This window comes from Pelodiscus sinensis, chromosome 3 (assembly GCF_052426305.1).
Source record: "Pelodiscus sinensis isolate ZL-2025 chromosome 3, ASM5242630v1, whole genome shotgun sequence".
NCBI lineage: Eukaryota > Metazoa > Chordata > Testudines > Trionychidae > Pelodiscus > Pelodiscus sinensis.
Window position 1 is genome coordinate 161,412,613 of NC_143054.1, and position 22,270 is coordinate 161,434,882.

At 42.0% G+C, this 22,270-nt stretch overlaps 1 protein-coding gene across 4 annotated transcripts in view; it reads right to left on the reverse strand.

Moving 5' to 3' along the window:
- LCLAT1 (lysocardiolipin acyltransferase 1) overlaps positions 1-22,270 on the reverse strand; it is a 208,508-nt gene that overhangs the window by 46,303 nt on the left and 139,935 nt on the right. Inside the window, exon 6 of one of the 4 annotated variants that reach the window (XM_089777484.1) lies at positions 15,733-15,832. The exons of the other annotated variants lie outside the window; for them this stretch is intronic. Within the exon in view, the coding sequence (XP_089633610.1) occupies positions 15,733-15,832 (100 nt within the window). The remainder of the gene's footprint in view (positions 1-15,732; positions 15,833-22,270) is intronic. 4 annotated transcript variants of the gene reach the window in all.

A 22,270-nucleotide genomic window follows, 5' to 3' on the forward strand; every position in this document is an offset into this window, starting at 1 on the left:
TTGTGCTGCTTTGATCTACTTTTTTAAGTGGAAAAAAACCTAGTTCTAGGGGAGAAAATGTCCAATTAATGTTGGAAAGGAAGTCCTTCGGATACTTTCAGAAAGAGCAATGGCAATGAAAAGTAACTCCATAATCCTGTCAAGGTGTGTCCCCTTTATTTCGAGAAGCACTCACATAAGAGACTTGGGATTGAGAGAACACTTATCTGTACTCCATCCAATCAACTGTAATAGTATTGATGTTTTCCCCCCACTGAAGTAATATTGGAGTGATATGAAACCCATTAAGTGGGACAAAGGCGATAGACATGAGGGTCTTTCTAATGTTTTTCTTCTCACGACAGTATCAATTCTAGAGTTAAAACCAGATAAGTGATTAGAGCAACTTTAGCTACAGTATATGATCTTAAAAATGGCCTTTCAAATGTTAAGGCAGATGGCAAAAATCTATTTAGCACACTAATAACGTCTATTCAAATATCATGGGACTGTGTATTTAAGTGGACTCCATACCAAAATGACAAACTCTTGATCAGTTTCTAAAATATAATGTATGTCAAATATCATCCAATCAGAACCAAGCTTTAGAGGAGTGAATATGCTGCTGCAATAGCAAATGTCTCTCACAAAGAAACTAGATAATGGAATATTTTTCTAGCATACCAACACTATGAACTTGAGAGGTCTTTACAGCATTATTTTTACCGAGTGTGGTAATGAATGAATAATTCCATCAGATGACTAAAACCTTGGTACATTTTTGCATTTTAAAGTGACTAGTACATTGAATTATGACAGTGTTCATGGTGAAATGACCTTGTGGGCAATAACCCCAAAATGGAATAAGCTTGGCACAAGTCCATAGATTTGCACTGACTTTCAAAATAAAATATTTTATTTAGTGATACTCTACACAGACTTTTTTTGCTCAATTATTTCACCTCCTTCCTTGACCTGGGAAGCAGATTATGCTCTGATAACAATTGCAAAGTTGCCTAGTTTACTGCTTTTGGGGTTTTCCTTCATGACCGAAGATGATGCTGATGACGGTTTTATGTTCTGTGAGTATGGCTGTGGGTAAAAGTCAAATGCAGGAGTGGCAATGCTTTTGGCATGAAGTGCCTAGGTAGTTTAATGCTAAGGATGGGATTGTAATCTGCGCCTGATGAGTATACCTCTATTTACAACTCAGCCTCTGTGACTGAAGATCCATATGGTGGGTGATCTTCAACTCTATCACCCCACGGTTGACTACTGCTTGCCAGTGTGAGCTGTCAGTTGATGAGGACTCTACGCTGTCAATGTCAGCATCACGGATGGTGTTTGAAGTTATGCTTCAGTATGTTCTCTCTTTAGGCTGCCTCTTATGAGTTACACCATAAAGCAATTACCTGGGAATTCTGGTGCTACCCATACTCAAGACACGACTAGTTCAGCATGACTGCAATGCGTTAATGATGGTTTCAATCCCCGTGGCATGTCTGTATTCCAGAATCTCATTATTGTTAATTGTATCCTGCCTCCTGATGCTTAATGTGATACATACAAGTTGGACAGCGCAACAACGTCATAGACGTTTAGTGTGGCTTGAATCTTAGTACCATGTTGCTACCAGACTTTGCCAGATAGTCTTCCAAATGATGAAGTAGCTTTATTACAGACAAGGAGCTGACAAGTCATAACATTATTCAGTAATATACTGCTAAAATCGCCTAAGTCTGTAACAGCATTCAGCTGTGCATCGCTGATGGTAATGTTTGGTTTTGTGTAGGGTTTCCCTGGCACAGGCAGAAACATGACCTGTCTTTTTCAGATATTAGCCCATACATTTCTTCAGACTGCAAATCTGTTAGTAATCAATTGTAGATCTTCTGAAATAGGTGCCTCTAGAGCATAGTCACTAGCATATAACTGCTAGTAAACAATTGCCTCCAAGATACTTTGTAGAAGATTGCAACTTATTCAGATTCATTCAGTGGGGCACATGCTGTTCATCATATGACCATCTCAACAATCACTTTATCCATGATAGAACAGAAGTGTGAAATTTGTCACTGGCACTCAAATCCGAGACAGTATTATCCATACAAACTTCATAAAAAAAATTGGTATCAGTTATTTGTATTGTGTGGTTTCATTGTAGTCTTTTGCAGTTGCCTCAAACACATAAAATTTATTGAGGGTATCACAAAAGTGTACTAAACAACCATTATATAAATTCATGACAGTGTGCAACTCAATGCCAGGCTCCTGTTGAGCTTTATTCACAAGATTAGTCTTTTGTAGGGTGTCATTCCAGATGACGCACATCAAAGCTGTCTCGAACCGATCCAGCTTCTTAGTCAGTGATTTTGCTTCATGGACAGCTGCTGGTGGTTGGCGATCACTTTCAGCTATGTCTAACAAAGGCTGCCAAATTTCAGAATAGTTCATGTAAAGTGCTCTGGCAGCACCACTCCGTGCTGACCATCTTGTTTCTGACACACTTTGTACAACATAGGTATTTTGCTTCTTATTATTTGCTAATTTAGATCATCTCTGGGGGTGAAGAACAAAGAATGACTGCAAAATCCCCAAAAACCTGACTGCTGCAGAGCAACACTCAACAGCACCTGATTCAACCAAATTCAGACTATGGGCAGCACACGGAACCTGTTCAGCTAAACTTAACTGGACAAAACCTGGCCTGAATTCCTAAATAAATACCACTCATACTGCCAGCATTATCATATGACTGAGACCTTCAGCTTGCAATATCAATGCCATGAAATTTGAGCATATCCTGCAAAAGATCGAATAAGTATTTTCCATCATATTGTTCAATGGGAATGAACTGAAGAAATCACTCAACCACATTTCCATCACGGAGTACATAACAAAATACCACCATAAGGTGATCAGTGACTAATATCAGGGGATTAATCGACCTTGATTCCATAATACTGTGTCGTCTTAATTTCAGATATTATCTGTGCCATAACTTTGGATCCCAATATATCAATAAATTAATTGCATATATATATAGTTGATGAAAGATAAGGCACATTCCCTCTTCCTGGATTGCCATGTCATTGCATGTGTTCTGAGAGAAATGGATCAAATTCAACTAGAAGTTCAATGTAACCAAGGTAGTTTCCATTGTTAAGGCAGTGTCCCCATGAAAAGCTAGTCCTCATTCAGCAAGGAATCTTATTACAGCAACTATTCTCTTTAGGAGTTCAATCCAGTATTTACAAGATCTTTCCCTCATCTTCTCCAGTTCTACGTCAATTCTGGTGGACATCTTATGCTAGAGCATCGTTGACAGTGCATCAAGATGATCTTCCACTGCTCGTGAGAAGTAATTATAGTGATTGCATTTTTCCACTCGTCAAAGCCTGTTATAAATTGATTAGTCACTGACGCAGAATAGTTTGCACATGAGAGAATAAATAAGCTCTTCTCTTTGGACAGTCTCCCCATTTGCTAGTGGCCAATCACCTGGAAAAAATATTCTTTGCATTCCTCTCGTCTTTTTACCAAACTGTCTACCCTGCAATGAGAAATCAGAATCCAAATTCTGGGAAGGTTATTTTCTGAAAAATATTTTATGAAATATGGAGTGATTTCCCCCTCAGCTGGATCAAAACTATATTTTAATGTTATGACAAAATCTGATGTTTTCTTTCTTCTCTGTTTCATCACATCTCTTGCCAGATTGTCATGGTCACTTTTGAAGCAGCATGACTGACCCTTGTGTGTTCCCCCACTTGATTTTGAAGGTTCAACACCACTTTCAGTGACATCTGCTTCAACATGTTCCACAGCCTTGTTTTCCAAGTCTGATGTTGATGGATTAATGGGAGAGCTCTAACTGTCACTCCTCATATCTTTTCTCATGAAATTCAGCAGAGAACCCCTCATCTTTTTTTAAAGATTGTTTCTTTTTCTCCTTTTTCTTTTACTTTCCATATCCAGAACCATGCTTCCTCTTGCATTTCTCTGTGGATTCTACAGTTGTAGAGGTAGCAACATCACCTTACTTTTCTCCTTATCAGCCGATTAACTGTCAGGTGAATCCCAAGTATAATTGTAGTATACAGCAAAACGGCTGTTATTTTAGAATCAAGTACCATGAATTTCTCACACAGTGTGCCACATTCAAGAGCAAAAATTAAAGTGGGTTTAAGTTAGGGCATATCTCCCTTATATATTTCTATACAGTCTAATTTAAGGGCCTACAATTATGAGAGTGCCTAGGGCCTACAAAGGGCTGAGTCTGGCCCTGCTCAGCAGGGTCTCACCTCCGTATTTCAATATTTCTTCAGGAATGCCATCAGATCCAGGAGCCCCACAATTCTTCATGATCTTCATTGCAGTGCTGACTTTGTCAAGGGATAGGGCTGTGTCCATGTTGTCATTGCACACTGAATGATCACCTTATTTATGCCTTGTCTGTGATGTTGGACGGTGTGTTCAAAAGATCACTGAAATGCTGTTACCACCAGAGAAATCTGCAGGATTTCTCCTTTGTCAGCGGTCAATGTTAGGTCGCTTACACACTTCAAAGGCACAGTAGTGGTATGTATAAGTCAGACCATGTGTCTTTTAAAGCAGTACAGACATCTCATGATGGTCAGCATAGTACTAGATTTCATTTGCTTTGGTGTTTCACCACTGATCCTGAATAGGCTGGATATGACATAACTGTGCCTACAAGGATATGGGATGCAAGAATCTGACAAAGCATCTGTAGTTTTAGTAAGTACCCGTTGAATTTCTTGATCATTCCACTCACACCAATTTCAGTGATGTTGTTTTACTGTACCTAACATGGCGAGAACAACCTGACATAACCATGTCACAAAAAGTTGTCCACTCACTGTTTACATTATCACTAGAAGTCAAGCCAGGAAGGTCATACAAAACTGCTGTAATAGTAGAGAGCCGAAATTGTTAGCTTCATCTTATCACTTTACATTCACCAATCTGGACAGTTTACATGATGACTTGAGATGCACTAGTCTAACTACTAACAAAAGTTAGGAATGGATTGTGTGGTGGTCGGTCCAGCAGTTTTATGGTAGTTCCTGTGCTTTCCATGGTACCATCTCTGAAAGGCTATTTTGGTAGCTTCTTAAAACAGTAAAACATATAGTACTTCCAAATACAGATTCCTCCCTTCCCCCCTCCCCCCGACTCCCACCCCATACCACCTACTTAATTGGTCTTAGGCAAGAATTTAATCTCTGTGTCTCACTGTTACCATTTTAAATAGAAGTACACTAGTTGTCCAGATGCATCACTGATAAACAGAAATAAATTAGTCTTTACATCTCTGTGAAAATATATACAAATGGGCAGCATTATTGATGGATGAAGTGGGGCTATTTCATCTCTCCACCCCCCCTCCCCCCCAAATCTAGCATTGGAAACTTGCTTCTGAGTTATAAATTTGAAGATATGCTATAAAAATAAAAATGTATCCTAAAATGTTTTACAGCGTTAAGCAATAGAGGAAGAAATTAAGTGGGGCCAGAGAGAAAGATATAGGCTGTCAAGAGGGATTTGAAAATTGATGGGGAGTCTGAGGATATCAATCTGCCCAGACGTCAACAGGCTCTATACCAAGAATGCAGACATAAAAATTGACCTGCGCTGATTTTTTCATTTCCAGCACACCATATTTTTCTTTAATGATCCATTGTTGTCTGAACTGGTTAGCTAGTAACAATACATGTCCCATTCTTTGAGCACTATTTTTTTTAAAGAGTGTGGAAGGAGGAGACACACAAATACTATTAGATGTATAACATTCTGAATTAATGAATCTTGATACATTGTCAAAGGGTTCACTGTTTAAAAATATTTACATTTTTGTTGGTCTGAAACATCCTTTTACAACTGTGTAAAAATAGGAATGGATAAAAATAGCAGTTTAGTAATCAAGGAAACCTAGGGCAATAAAAAGGAATACGGCATACAGATTTGTCTGGTTCAGAATAAATTTGCATAGAGTGTCCTGTAGCGGCACGTTTTACAAAAGGAATTAAAGCCATGAAATTAACATTTTAATGAAGTAGAGAGACCATTGACGTCAGGACTACTCACTGATTGCTGCTTCCAGGTGGCCTAATGAGATGAAAATGAAGTTTATATCCTCAGCTAGTCTAAGCTAGGCTTGTTTTGTGAGACTATGATTGAATTTAAATGAGAAGATACTGCTGTGTGCAAACATGTCTAGGCTAGTAAGTAGCCTTTTTGAAATATTTAAGATAAAAAAGGGACTTCAGTCTTCTTTCTGCCTACACCTTTTTCAACATGTAAACAAAGCCATTGTATGCTATGGAAAACGAGAAAGCAGTAGTTCTTGTTCTGGTTTCCAGCAGTCCCAATATGGGATTTAACTGTAATATGTGCTCCTTTATGTATCAATGCACAGAAACACTTCTGTATCATGGAGCTGAAGCTGGAAATCATATATCCAAGTTGGTTTCTGTATAACCCCAAACAGACTTTTTTTGGCACATAAAGTGTGTCAGACATTAGGGTCGACTGCTGGAAACACAAAACCACAACATACCCTGAAATACTAAGCTTCAGCAGAACCACAGCCTACCATATATAGCATGTTGTTCTTAAACATTTTATAATTTTTCACTCTTCATATAACTTGTATTTACATTTACTCCCAAGAATTAGACACCAACTTTGTTTTGCACTATTTCGACAGTCTCACAAACAGGCTATTTCCTCCCACCTAGCATTTTTAGGCTTAATTCCTACTCCATTCCAATTTTGCAGGTCTATTAAGACGCAGGTCTCGCCTCCGAACTCCTTACCCACCTCCAGTCAACACCAGAGAATGGAGAACCAGAAGAGATGTAAAGAAAGTTAGTTGATTTACCCATCAAGACCAGCTCCTTTCTAGTCTCCATTCCCTACTGTGGATTAAGGGGTAATGATGACATTGCCAGCAAAGTCCATTCTACATGGTGAGTGTTTTCTGTTTACCCTTTTACAGAATAGGGAGTTGTATATCATTGAGCTGGTATACAGAGAACTGAGGATAGCTCCTTCCCAGGTCTTTGCTGCTTTAAAAAGTAGATTTCACAGAAAACTATTGCTTTCTGCACAACCTCCAACCTTCTCTGTATGCTAGAGCTGCTGAGGTTTATCACCTTTAGCAAATTGCGTGTAATATGTACACCAGCCTTCCAAACAAGATATACCAACAACAGCAGTATCCTGTACTTTTGGAGAGCGGAAAAACGCTAGCACCTATATTTGCATCCCTTTCCTTGGAGACAGAGGCAGTGGCACACCGTTGGACTTTAGGGTTCAACAATTCGATTTAAAGGATGTCAAACTTGGCAACCTAGCAACATTAGTTCAATGCCAGAAGTAAAGTTCATCCTCTGATACAATGCAGTAAAGGGAGATTTTCCTATGCGTCAAAATTGGGTTTCTGGGATTCTCTAACTAGAGATCTCATTAGCTAGGCTGAAAAAGAAAGTCTGGAAGAAATTTGTGACAATCATATTTAGCCCTGAGATAGTAATTTCAGGGAGCAGGGAAAGTAATTACTTGGAATAAGATGTCAGGAGGAACAGCTAGGAGCTCAAGGTCTTCTGATGCCAACTGCAGTATTAGTAAAACTACTGACTATTTTCACAAACAAATAAGTCCATCTGAGCTCTGGATTTCAATCTGGTCCATGGGTCTAGCTTGAATGTGAAATGCTTGTATCCAGTGTCCTCATGGAGAGGGCTGAGACTATTGAAGAGCTTACTATGCCCTGGATCGCATGTCTGTTCAAATGGGATGCAAATAAAAACCTACATGCTATTTAGACTAATCTTGTCCATTTCAGAATACACAGATTTGCAAATTTTACATTCTTTAGAATGTATTTATTCTTTAGAATAAAATGCTGGTGGTTCCTTTCTCCATAACTCACTGTTGCTGAGAATGAGGCTGCTGTCCACACGTTCCTCTCAATCAGGGGTTTATGTACTCTGACAGTGGATGCAGCTAGCACAGAGCAGTGAGGACACCTGACTTCCCATCTCACGTTTAACACTAATTCACAACATTTGGACTCCAATCATCTTCTTAGCTCTTTCCTCTGTCCCCCACACCATAGGGCAGGACCCCACTCTCTCTTCCCTACATCAACAGCTCCTCATGATTGGGTCCTGTTTCCAGAGCCGCTTTTTGTAATTTTTTGGAGTCTGGTTCTGTACTTTTTACACAGGAAGAACTACTGAAGCCAATGGCAGCTGAAGTGCCCAAGAAACAAAGACCAGAGCTCAATAGGAGTTGATCCAAGACAGAGCTAAGTTGATCCCACCAAAAAGAAATTGTGCTTTGCCTCAAAAATTGTTTGAGGTTTACATTATTTAAATTGAGTTTGAATTTTACATTATTTAAAAATTTCTGTGAGGAGCAATTTCTCAGGCTTTTCATTTCTGGTCCTTCAGATGGCAGGGAAAGCTAGGAATGTTAAACTAGCTTCTGTTTATAGTCGGATTATTTTTTTAAAGGTGGTCTTGCAAATTGTGATGATATGTTACCAGACTGCTTACCCCAATTTCTGAAATGTATACTTTATGCTATCAGTCACCCCAGTGTTTAGTATAATCATCTATAAAATGATCTATGATTTTGTGCACCACATATGAAGTCAACAGTGATGCAGTTGCAAAAAGGCTAATATTCTTGAGTGGGCTAAAAGACATTGTCAGATACAGGAGGTAAATGTCACATACTAATTTGCACTGTTCAAGTCTCAGTAATCTGAAGCAAAGCAGATTTAGGTTAGGCAGTAGAAAAAACTTCCAACTATAAGGGTAGTCAAGCTTTGGAATAGGCTTCCAAGGGAGAATATAGGAACTCCATCATCAAAGGCTTTTAAGAACAGGTTGGACAAACATCTGCTAGGAATGGTCTAGGTTTACTAGGCCACAACTAAGTGCAGGGAGCTGGACTTGGTAACTTCTTGAGGTCCCTTTCAGCCCCACATTTCTATGATTCTAGCTCTATGAAAATGAAAAGTATTATATAAAACCCAAACCTAATTCCTGTTCAAATCCTGATCCTGGAGTCAGTAGCACATGGATGGGACTCTACATTTATGCAGTGTCCCCGTCACAGACCTTGTTCCTAGACTAGGATCCCAGTGCTCAAGGAACACTTTTTAAATCCTCATAATTGTATCTGCAACTAGGACATTATTTTCATAAAAACAAATTAAATGACTGTGCTCTCAACTAGTACCTCTGGGAAAAGCAATAGCACATGTCAACAACTACTTATGACAAAGAGCAATTTGAAACTTGTCATGCATTTACATGGACAGTCACTGCTGCCTTAACATATTACCGCCACTTGGACTGCACCTACACTACACCTAGGGCTAGAATTTACAGCTCCTGTAGACCTACCTGCACTAGCTTTAACCTAGCTAGTTCACTAAAACTAACTGAGGAAAACATGGTGGTGCAGGCTTCCTGCCTGGGCTGTCCAAGCTTGCTTGGCCACTGAGGTATGCTCCCTGGCACCAAGTTATCATTAAGTGAGCTAGTTAGATTAAACATAGCATGACTATGTCTGTGCAAGCTGCAAATCATGGCCCCAGCTGCAGTGTACATATAGCTTTATTTGCCTCTTCATTTGCACTCTTTAAACTACATCTTTCATTTCTGCTTTTCCTGTCATTCACAAATAATGCAGAATCTGAAATATACTTATCCAGGGACAAAAGTTAATGGCAGAGGCACTAAACTGTGTAAATCTTATTCTCATATATTGTGCTACATTTGAGGATGCATAACACAATTACATATGAAAAATTACAATAAAATAATTTAACACCTAATTTGCATATAAAGTTACTGTAATTAAGAACAGATTTTGAGTAACTACATGCACAATGGATCAATTAGATACTATTGGCTATTTGTGTACATAGTCCCAGAATTTTCATGTGCAATCATAGTAATCACAACTGCAAATTAGCTGTGCAATTTTGAAAGTCTTATACATTAAGCATCCTATATTGTCAGGTTTGATGGTCTCTCAACAAGCTTTACTGCTTAAAAATTAGAAAGAATCCTAAATTGTTACTTTTAAATTCTATCAGCAGGCAGAAAAGCCTTCTTGTCTTTTTTTTAAAAATTTTTTTTTTTAAATCATCCAATGGGAAATTTAAAAAAAATGAAATTAAAATTATTTCCTAAATCAAATCTTCAGTGCTCACTAACTGGATCTATATTCAATTGTCACACCAGACTATGTTGATAGACAGAAGCTGCAGATGTAAAGTATAATATACAACATGAGTCAAATTCCAGTAGAGAACGGTGACATTACTCAGCCTCCAACTGGTTTCCGCCTGCAGACAGCAAACATCAGTCCATAAACAGGAAACAAACAGTTAAGAATCCTGCAGGATCATATGTTGCAAACACACACATCCTGGAAAATTTATACACTGTGTTTTTAATAATAGGCTATTAAGCAGTTTACAGACCTATATAATTTTATGCTAACCCACTCTTAAAGGGACAATCAGTAACTAGTTTTTAAAAACCCAACATTTTATTAAATGTAAATACCAAGTACCTTTGGGGAATGCAAGAGATTGAATATTTTTGCCTAATGATCAGGAGACAGAAGTCAGTAAGGACATTGCTTGGGGTAGAGGCAAGAGAGAAGAGAGGAGAAAAGTCCATTTTCAAGTTTTTAATAGACTGTGTCACATTTTCCAGAGGACGTAATTCCTAAAGTATTTGGCAAAAGCTCACGGCATGCATCAGCACAAGCAAAACAAGGGTCAGCTGGCCATTGTGTGAAATATTAAGTTGAATATTTTATGAGTCATAAATTTAATCAGATGTGCATGTGCTGAATTTACCCCTGAAAAGTCACACCCTTTTGGGTAACCTCTGTCTTGGAGTGATATCCTTCAATATATCCCCAGTGGGATTCCTTTACAGCTAAACTCAGAAAAAGTAACAGTGACTAGAAACAAACAATACATAAATACTAACACCCCTTTTAAGGTAAAAGAAACAACAAAAGAGGAAGGCAAGAAACAACCTTTAAGGGGAAAAAAAGCAGAAAGATCAGTCACGGAGCTCTAATTGATGATGGGTGAAAATTTGGAGAAATTAAGAAACCAATTCAAATAATTCAAACCATTCTCCCAAACGCCTTCATGTTTCATGATCTTTCCAGCAAGAATTCAGCCTCGTTGTATGTTCAGTAGCCCCTTCTGGTATTTAGCACCTGTTTTATGGGATTTTCAATTAATAAACATCTTTATTCCTCCATGCTTCTGGGTGATCATATAGTAATAGTAACCACAACATGTGCCTTCCAGCCTTGTTTGGCCAAGACATTGCAATCTTTGCTCACAGATGCAGACTCCACTAATGTGATAGGCTCTCTCATGGTCTTAAACTTCGTATCTTTTTGGAAGTGGAAATTAGTAAGCATGAAACCCATGATATTCTAGAAGTACCTCATAATGTAGATATGGCACTGGTGCCCAAGGATCTGCTGGCTACTTTTTTTTTATTTTTTTAACTAAAGTTATCTCCCTGCTCCGGGCCAGACAGCTCCCTGCAGAACCAGGTCAGACAGAAGGCAAAAATACCCGACTGTCCGGGTCAATACCAGACACCTGGCAACCCTAGCCTGAAAAAGCTTCAAGTCTGCTGAAGTCCTTGGTATGCTGCAAAATCCATCTCTTTGAATAGGCATTTGAGGAACAGGGGATACGAACAGTGGAGAATTTTCTTCTGCAATGTTTTTCTTGTTGATTTGTTTTATGAGGGTGGCAGCGTGCTGCTATTTCATTTTTGTGAGTATGGTCTGTATTTTAAACTGTTAGTACAGTGCTGAGGCTTTAAGATAGGTCTCTTATGTTGTTTGAACTAATAAAACTACTTGTTATCTACATGGGCAGATTTGAATTTAAGTTGGTTAACTTTAAGATGTTTGGGAAAGGGTAAGGAGAAGAGGAGATTTGTACTATATCCTTAACTGCTGTAATACAATGTTTTTCTCACAGCAGTATGTTTAAAAGTGGTCAAGCTGGGAAAATGTCTTTTTGGTTTCAACAACTTTGCTCACCCACAAGACTCCTTAATATAACAGGAGAGGTTGCTAGGGCAGATTAATATGTGAAAACATTTGTTGAACAAAAAAAGAGACGCCAACACTACTCAAACAGCTTTAAAGGAAACAGGAGTCTTCCTAATACAATGCTGATGAGCCAAACGGAGTAACACAGAGCAGCTATACTTTTTGTGTTCTTTGTTCCAGGGCCTCAAAGCTACAATCTTCTCTGAAGCACCTGGTGCGTGACAGATGGAAGGGACGAACACACACAAAAAATCAGACTTACAGAGGAATCAGTGGAAACTGAATACACGTGACTGTGGAGTCTGTAAATTGGGCAGCATTGGGAATCAAAGCCTGTGCAATCCCAAAGCATTCAAGACATTTAAATGGGAGGAGGGTAGGTGGGGGAAGAGACACATTACCATAACTTGCACAGGGTTTTGCAGATAGTTTAAAGACAATTTAAACTCAAAAGTGGAAGGGAAGACAACAGAAAAGGAAAATAAGTACAGGCTAAAAAGAACCTATTGAATGCTGAAGCTTCGGAGGTAGCCGAGGATTTTGTCAATTTTGTCTTCAAAGAAGTGAGCAAGTTGGAAAGAAAGGTGTAGAGACACAGAGAGAAGCCCTGAATCAAGAAAGCAGTTAAGCTGGGGTGGGCAAAAGGGCCTTCATGGGTTAGATCTGGCCCACGGAGTCCTGCTGCTCCCCTGCCCCAAGGCTAATCAGGGCCTAGGGACAGGGGAGCACGTGGCGCTTAGAGTCAACCCTGGCAGTTGACTCTAAGCACCGTGTGCCGGAGGGCAAGGAGCGAGACTTAGTGCTCCCCTGCCCCTAGGCTAATCAGGGCCTGAGGTTGGGGGGAATGCACAAAGTCTCCTCCCACCCTGCAAGGGCATTGGCACTTCAGAGTCAACTGCCAGCTGCTGCTCAGCTGGTGGGGGTCTCCAAGCACAGCACTCCTTTACAGGGCGGGGGCAAACGTTGCGAGCTTCCTCCACCCCCAAGACCTGATTGACCTGGGGGTGGGGTGGCCTGGTGGTGGGGTGGGAGCGCAATGTCTCCTCCCATTGCCAGGGGCACAGGTGCCTAAAGGAAACCGCCATTTGTTCAGAATAGCTGGCAGTTCTCTCTGGAGTGGAAAAGACTTCACTTGCTCCCTAACCCCAGACCAATCAGGATCTGTGGTCGGAGAAACACAGAAGTGTTCTGTCCCCGCTCCTTCTGCCTAAGGTGCCACCACTCTGGGGCGGCCCGCAGCCACTCCAAAAGTTTCTGAAGTGGCCCCCAGCCAAAAATTATTGCCTATCTCTGAGTTATGCTCATGTTTAAGTTAGCAGATATTTAAGTTCCTTCCTGAATAAGGACTAGAGAAAGGAAGGAGTTTAAGCAGGGGAAGCAGTTTTTCATCTTTCGCTCCATACATTTCTCTATATGGAAAACTGTATTTGACATATTTCTTATACTTACCAATTACTGAAATGGCCCCTGGACTCAAGAAACTGAGTAAACAGTTTGCTGGGTGAGGCTTTTAATGCCAAGTTTTAGTGAAGAACACAAAATTGTGGTTAGCTTTTCGAAACTGGAGGACAACGACAACACAGGTTATTGTCCTTTTACAAGTTCTCTCTCTAAAAAAAACCATATCTGTTCCCTTTTACATTCCAGTATAACTGCATCTATCATATATATTCAAGGGTCCAAATTTATCACATCTTTACAAACTGAACCATACTAGTCAGCATAAAACAATGTGATTTCTTGACACTTTAGCAGAATAAGAATCAAACAAAATAATAGCGAGGTAAAAATAAGAATTTATTTTTAGAAGATTGTGATGATCCTCTGAGGATGATTTTTGATTGGCTGGATACGAGTCATTCAGTTTTTGACTAGAAAGAGGCACCTGCTTCCTTGGACCATGTAGCCAGGTAGGTAAAATAAAGTGTCCATTGCTTCCACAGACTATCGCAAACACAGCAATTCTGTTTGTACAGATTTATTAAAATGTTAAGGGTCTGAAATATATAATCTCATTGGTTGATGATCTTTGCAATAATTTTAACTGTAGTTGCTGAATATACTGAACAGTTCAGTTAAAGCAAGAAAACCAGTTATTTCCTCTGGTTTGACTTTATTCCCTTTTCCTTGAGAATGGCCATGTGAGGTTTGCGGGGTATGCACAAACCAAGCAGATAATTTTATCAAAAGTGTTCCTGTGTTGAGATCATAACAGTGCTTACTGAACAGTATAATTTATGGTTTGTTACCTGCTTATTAATTTCAGTTTAAGTGGTTTCGATGCCTGAATTAACAGTTCCAGAGAACAGAACATTTGATTACTCTTGGCAGTTTCCATAGCTTACCATACAAAGAAAGAAATAATGCCCCCCCCCCCCCAAATAATTTATAGTATTACTTAGAAAGGAATTAAAAACTACATACAAACAAGAATATGCCTTTTTGCACAATATTAGTACTGGACAATCTCAAGCAAAAACTAAAAATAAGAATTTAACACTGCCAAAAATTGCCACATTTTACTTTATATACTTCAGGAGTAAGATTAACATTTTTGTTAACTTCAGTAAGAGACAGGCAAAAAAGCTGTGCGGACAAAAGGAAGGAATGGTGAATATATTCAACTGTCCCCAGGTCGTGTATTTGCAATGGTACTAGCAATTTAGAAATAGCAAAGTTTGGAACGTAATATTTAATTCTGACTTGCAATGCACTAATGTTTTCCTCTGACTAATATACATAAAGCTTTTAGAGTCTTAGCAACCTCTTCCAACAGACTGGAGCCATTACTGAATGCCAACAATTTCAGGGATGTAGTTAAGGTGGATGAAAAAAAAGAAAGCATAAAATATTTCATTTTCCAGAGTTACAAAGATATTTAGGCACCTAAGGACACAAATAATGGGATTATTAAAAGCGAAATGTAAATGAGAGTTAGGTTCTTAACCAATATTAGCACTTTTGAAAATCCCACTAAATACCCATCCGCTCTTCAGGTGCCTAAATGCCTTTGTCTGAATAAGTGATACAAAAATTTGTGTGACTGAAATTAAAAAATAATCCTCCCCCCAACTTGTGGAACTTGTTCAGAGAAGACAATAAATGTCTTCAATGTTACTTCTTGATGTACTTATTTGTTTTTCCTAAAGCTGAGCTGGAAAGTAAAATCAGACCGTTTGATGCTGTTGCTTAAAGTTCTTGTAAAAAAACAAGGCAGTGAAAATCAGAGGTCCAGACATCTGACTGGTATAAATTAGCAAAGCTCCATGGACTTCATGAAGCAGCAACAATCTAGACCTGCCCTGAAAGTCTGCAAGGGCAGAGCAGCAATCCCTTCCTGGAAGCAGTGAAAGATACATTGGTCTTGGAAGAGAACAAACTAATTGTACCCATTAAAAGGGTAACCTGTTAGCAATAAAATTCCTCCCATTCTTTTCATGAAAACACATTCCACATTGCAAGACAAACTGGCCTTAGATGGCTAGAGTCCATTTGTGCAGTATAATGCTAACATATATTATGGTGATCCAGAAGTAAAAATTGCCCAGCCTCCCAGATTTGGCGATTTGATTAAAAAACGCTCTTAAAATTTTATTGTACCTGTGTGCACAAATGGCAACCCTCATCTTCATTGTTGGCCTCTCTGCAACACTACATGTCACCAAAGGAGGAGTGTGAAGAAAACAGCTTCTTGGATTTGCTGGTAAAGAAACATTTGAAGGAATATGCAAGGTGAAACAGGATTTGTGTGTGGTGGTTTTTTTTTGTTTGTTTTGTTTTTTTAAAAAAGAGGAAGCGTATCAAGCTTTCACCATACTAGTCCTTTGCTAGCCTTTAGCCTAGAAGCCCAAATCTACTCTTTGTGGTATGAGTCCAAGTTAATGGAGTCAATGACCAGTTTGTACCCCTCTTGTTGTTTATTAAAGCAGCACCCAATAGCAACCACACACTTAAGTTCAGGTTATTATTTTCATGTCAAACTGTTCCCAGGTGTTTATATAACTAGGTCATCAATTCATTCTGGGCTTAAACATCACATACAAGATCCAGGCAAATTAAGAAAAAGAAATTGTATTTTGCCATAGTTACAAGCATTAAAGATTTTCTTAAACAAATGGAATACCCGCCTCCCATCCCCCTCCTCCGGCTGGGAGCTGCTCCAGCCAAGCTCAAGCACCCCCCCCCCCCCACCGCACCCCACCTCTGCTCGTGGCAGGACCAGCAGGGTTGGAGCAGCTCCCTGCTCATGGGGGTTAACCAGTTAAAGGGTTAATCATTAAAATCCCTAATTCATCCACTCAGAATGTGGCTAACAAGTAATAAAACTTTCTTTTAAAACTTCTCCCATCTCCAGCGAAACCTAAACTCCCTCTGACCACCACTGCTCATCTTTTCCTTCCCCCCTACTAAGCACAAGAATGCATCTTCAGTCCCTAAGAGAGCAGAGTGCCTTCTGCTCTTTGTTGAAATTGTTCTGAATCTGCTTCTTTGCTCAGTGATGTTGTGCTTCCTCCTCCACATCCTGAGCCTGAGTTTGAGTTTAAACAACCTCCTGCTGACATTTCCTCTCTGCTAGAGTCTTCTAGTTTCCACAAGCCCTTAGAAGTTAGCAAGTTACCATATCTATATTTTATCTACAATGCAAGCATTCATAATAGTGCCAATCAGGGATGGCTGGGTCCCATTTACGAGGCTTTCATTAAGTAATTAGTATCTTAAGAAAAGAAATAATTTGGTGGCTCTCAGCAATAACCAGAATAGATCAATCAATCATAGAACTAGACAAAGCTTTCAAAAAGTTTACTAGTTGTTTCTAGATAACAGATTCCTCAAGGAAGAGTGCATGCACCATATATTAAAAACCCAGATAGAACAGGGTAAGCCAAGCAGAAAGGGTCTACTCCTACTTGGTGTTCTTTGCTTGTGCTGCTTTGTTCTATTATTTTCGTGCAAAGCAAATTTATTGTTTTGTCTATTTATTATGCTGCTACCTTAAAATTTATCTAACTTGCACAAAAATTAACTAGACTGTTCTTTTGCATGCATCGGGTATTCATGGTTAGCCATCTATCTATATTTAATATATTTCCATGTCACCAACCATTGCTAGGTAATTAGCTCCTGGAACTCTTCCTGGGTTTCAAACAGTGAAACATAAGATGATCTTAACATCAAGTTTCCATTCGATAGATGAATTGCAGTTTTGCCCTTTCCCTATTTGGATTCTCTTTTTCTGAAGTCGCATATGTATAGAAGATGAGCAAATGAAGAGGGTACCTTTTATTCACTATAAAAATATCTCCAGAATGACTACTCCAGCTCTTCATTTTAGTTATCCTCCAAGTCACTGGTTCCCAACATTTTTTTTTTTTTTTTTTTTTTTTTAACACCGTGGACTGGCAAAACCATTCACAAACTCTTGGTGGATCAGTAACATTTTATTTGCATATTTATATGCCAAGGGACAGCTGCGAACAGCCAGCTTGAGCTGTGACAGCTGCTTGCCATGTGGCGGCTGCTGAAGCTAAAGCTGGCTGCTGTGCAGCAGCTCAGGGGGCTGTGGTGTACCCCAGTTCTGACCCCCAGAACCACCGCAAACTGACGGCTACAGCTCCAGCAGACGTCATGGCTCAGCAGCCAGCGGTTTGCAGCCTAGCACCAGTCCACAGGCTGGCAGTTGGGAATGAGGGTTGTTATAGTATAGTCAATTAATTGATTAACTGATAAGCAAAAGCTTATAGATCGGGGTGGATAATAATTTGTCAGCAGCCACTTCAGAAATTTTTGAAGTGGCCCTGGGCTACACAAGAAGGAACAGGGCCTAAAGTAAAAGGGTGAGGTCAGGCAGGGGCAGATGAGAGTGCTGCAGGGCCCAGGGCAGCACCACGGGGCCCTGGGTAGCGAAATTTCGCGGGGCCCCTCCTTTGACACGGCGCATGCGCAGGGCCTCGGGAAGCGCGGAGATAGGTCAAACTGCTTGGTGGGCAGAATCTGGCCCACAGAGGCCCTTTTGCTCACCCCTGTTCTAGATTAATGCTATAGACTACACACATTCTCACCCCCCTTGCCAATAACTTTTTTTTTTTTTTTTGGCAGGCTGGCCAGCAGCTCAGCTCAGTCCTGGCTTGCGCTGAGTCTGGGACCTACCTCTGCTGCAGCTCTGCATTTAAAGTGTGTTAGGAGTCAGGCGGGCAGGAAGCCCGGCTCAGTTCCGGCTTGCACCAAGTCTGGGAGTTCAGACCCCCACCCTACACAGGGGCTGCTGCCACCCTGTACTATATCAGAGGCAACAGCACTGGGTGGCAGGCAGCCAGTCTGCGAGGGGAGCTGTTTTTTAAACTGACTTCCCTCATGGACCAGGTCCTGCCTGGCACCCCCATTGCTGCCTCAGAGAGGGGGCTCCTCAGGAGTGGGGCCAGTGCATGAGTTTAATCAACTAATCAATTAACTGATATGTAACATCCCTATTGGGAACTGCTACTCTTAAGTCATGCTACTAGGCTCCCATATTATCCAACATCCCAGGATACCTCAGCAACATGATAGCTACATAAGGCAGGCCAATAAACATAGGTTTCAGATAAGTGAAAACCACGGTACCTTAAAATAACTCACATCAATATCCATTGTGTTATACACAAGTTTTTTTCAAATATAGCTACAAAAGGCAAAATAAAGTTGCTTATCTTGATCTATATCCATCTACCAACTCCTTCACTATCAAAGATTCCCTATATTCATTGAATAAAATTCTAGTGCAATTGCAGTCAATGCGATAACTCCCACTGACTTCAGCAGGGTAGGGTTTTAAGATTTTGAGACCAGACAGAACAGTTATGATCATAGTCTTTCACCCATTAATACCTGCACAAAGACTGTCTTGCAGTGTATCTTCTAATCCCTCACTTAGGAAGTACCATACTCTCTCAAATAGTCAGATCATGGAAGCAGAAAAGCTATCTAGATACTCTCCTACTTGTTCACTTACAGGAACTCCTTTTAGGGATTACTGGCTGATTTGCTGTCATCCTGAGTATAAATCACCTTTTCTATTAGACTCTCTAGGTCAGTGGTCACCAACCAGTAGATCGGGATCTACTGGTAGATCTTGGAGCCTCTGACAGGTGATCCTGACTGGTTTGGCCAAGAGGCTATCAAGTGCTGGCACTTCAGCTGCCCCTTCCCCCACTGCTGCTTATCTCCTGCCCTTTGCCTTGGAGCTGCCTCTCCTGCTGGGGAGCCTCCTGCTTTCTGTGCAGGGCAGGGGAGGGACAGGAGGGCGCTGATGTCAAGATGCCCCCTCCCACCCTGTATCCATTCTCCACAAAGCAGAGAAGGGGCACAACAGGGCTTGGGATGGAGTTTGCTGGCTGCTTTATGGAGTGGTCCAGGTCCAGGGCCAAGGGCCAAGGGCCAAGGTTGAGCCTGTCTTAGCCCCACTGCACCACCACCCAGGAGCCACCTGAGGTAAGCAATGTCCAGCTGGTGCCCATATCCTGAATTCCTACACTAGTCATGAACCCCCTCCTGCACCCCGAGCATCTGCCTTAGCCTTGAGCACCCCTGCATCCAAATGCCATTCCAGAGCCTGCACCTAAAACCCCCTCATACATCCCAACTGCCTGCCCCAAGAGCAGTTCAGAGCCCCTCTTACACTCGAGATCCCTTAGTACATGACCAGAGCCTGCACCCCAGCCCTCTGCCCCTGCCTGATGAAAGTGAGTGAGGATGAGCAAGAGAGAAAATGAAGTGAGCAGGGGCGGGGCCTCGGAGATGGGGCGGGAAGGAGGCGAGGCAAGGGTATCTATATTTGAGGTAGATCTTGGATTGCACTTAAATTAAAAAAAGTGATCTTGTGCTTAGAAAGGTTGGAAACCATTGCTCTAGGTCCTCAGAATTGAAAAAGCACCACCACTTGCAGACGGATGCTAATGATGTTCGAGGAGGAGGAGGAGTTAATCTTCAACAAGCAAGAGTCACGCAATTTTGTTTATTTTTTAAAATTTTCTTAGATTTTGAGGTGTCTTTAAATGTTTTTTCTTGGCCTAGGTTAAAAAAAGGAAACAAGAATGGTGCAGGAAATGGAGGATAAAAAATGAGAAAGCCACAGCCAGATCCAATCTTCTGGAGGTGTAGAGAGGTCATATGTAACACCCTCTTTTCTGGCTCATTCCACAGGAAGAAGTCTGGTAGTATTATGGGCAGTGAGAAATGATTTGATGGGGGAAGTCTACATTATGACTTTTGGCCTCGTAGGCAGGTAGGAATAGTAATCGAGTCTTGAGGCACTCTCAAAAGACCCCACTGGTGGCCCCAGGGAAAATCTGGACTCCCCCAAGCTTTTGTACATCAAAATGCACAGAAATTCAATTGGGATGCCCTGTAGCTTTACGTCTGGAGGCAACTGGACATCAAGCTAACTTTAAATTCCTGGCTGAGGATGGGGTACACTGCAGGCGGTGACTACTTTCAAAACTGCTACAGGCCGCCAAGTGGCCATCCCTGTTTTAGCAGACTAGAGCATTCTATACTGAAGTTTGGTTTGGCTTGAATGTTTTCAATACAGGCAGTCCCCGAGTTACGCGGATCCGACTTATGTCGGATCCGCAGTTACGAACGGGGATTTCTCGCCCCAGAGAACTAGAGCAGCGGGACGCCTGGTCCCACCGCCCGCCTTCTCCGGGGCAAGAAAAGCTGCTCCCCGTCTCCCTGGTCTGCTGGCGGAGCCAGCAGACCAGGGAGACGGGAGCAAAGCGGCGGAGCACCGGGGGCCGGACCCGCGGCCGCTTCCAGATCAGCTGGAAGCGGCGCGGGTCCTGCCGGGTGCTCCGCCGCTTTGTTCAGCGTCTCCCTGGTCTGCAGACCAGGGAGACGCTGAAGAAAGCGGCGGAGCACCCGGCAGGAAGCGGCCGATCTGGAAGCTGATCTGGAAGCGGCCGCGGGTCTGGCCCCGGGTGCTCTGCCGCTCTGTTCAGCGTCTCCCTGGTCTGCAGACCAGGGAGACGCTGAGCAGAGCGGTGGAGGACCCGGGCCGGACCCGCAGCGCTTTCAGCTGATCTGGAAGCCGCGGGTCCACCCGGGTCCTCCGTGGCTTTGCTCAGCGTCTCCCTGGTCTGCAGACCAGGGAGATGCTGAGCAAAGCCGCGGAGGACCCGGGCCGGACCGCGGCGCTGATCTGAAAGCTCCACGGTTCGGCCCGGGTCCTCCGCAGCTTTGCTCCATGTCTCCCTGGTCTGCTGGGGGGGGGGGGGGGCGCAGCTAGTGCCCCCCCAGTAGACCAGGGAGACGTGGAGCAAAGCCGGGGGCCTGTGGTAGAGCAGGTGGGGCACTGCCGGTTGGTCCCACAGCACCGCTCCTTGGCGCTACTGGACCAACCCGGCAGCACCCCAGCTGCTCTGCCCCTGGCGTCCTGATTCAGCTGCTGATCAGTTTCAGCAGTGGCTGAATCAGGATGCCTGGGGCAGAGCAGCTGGGGTGCTGCTGGGTTGGTCCAGTAGCACCGAGGAGGGGCCGCGCTTCTGGACCAAGCCAGCAGCACCCGAGCTGCTCTGCCCCAGGCGTCCCAAAGTCAGCCGCTGCTGAAACTGACCAGCGGCAGACTACAGGAAGCCCGAGGCAGAGTTGCTCTGCCCTGGGCTTCCTGGAATCAGCTGCTGATCAGTTTCAGCAGCAGCTGACTTGGGGACGCCTGGTGTTCTTACCTTGAATCTGTATGTAAGCGGAACTGGTGTCCAGATTCAGCGGCTGTTGAAACTGATCAGTTTCAGCAGCGGCTGATGCCAGTTCCGACTTACATACAGATTCAACTTAAGAACAAACCTACAGTCCCTATCTTGTACATAACCCGGGGACTGCCTGTAATTACCTTAACCCCCCTTTTCTTGCCTCAAATGCTCTCAAGCCTGGGACAATTTTTATCCAGTCCTTCGTTTTACCCATTAATTTTTTCATCTTGAGCATGATGCATCCAGAGAATCTGTTGTAGCAATCAAGTTCTGCTGATAAACATTAATGCTTCCAGGCCACACGGCTGCAATTTTATTTTACCCTGGCTGACAACAGAACATTCGCTATCTTTGCACACGGAACTATAAGGGCACCAAAATGTTGCTATTCCTTTTTGACCAAGGCATAGTAT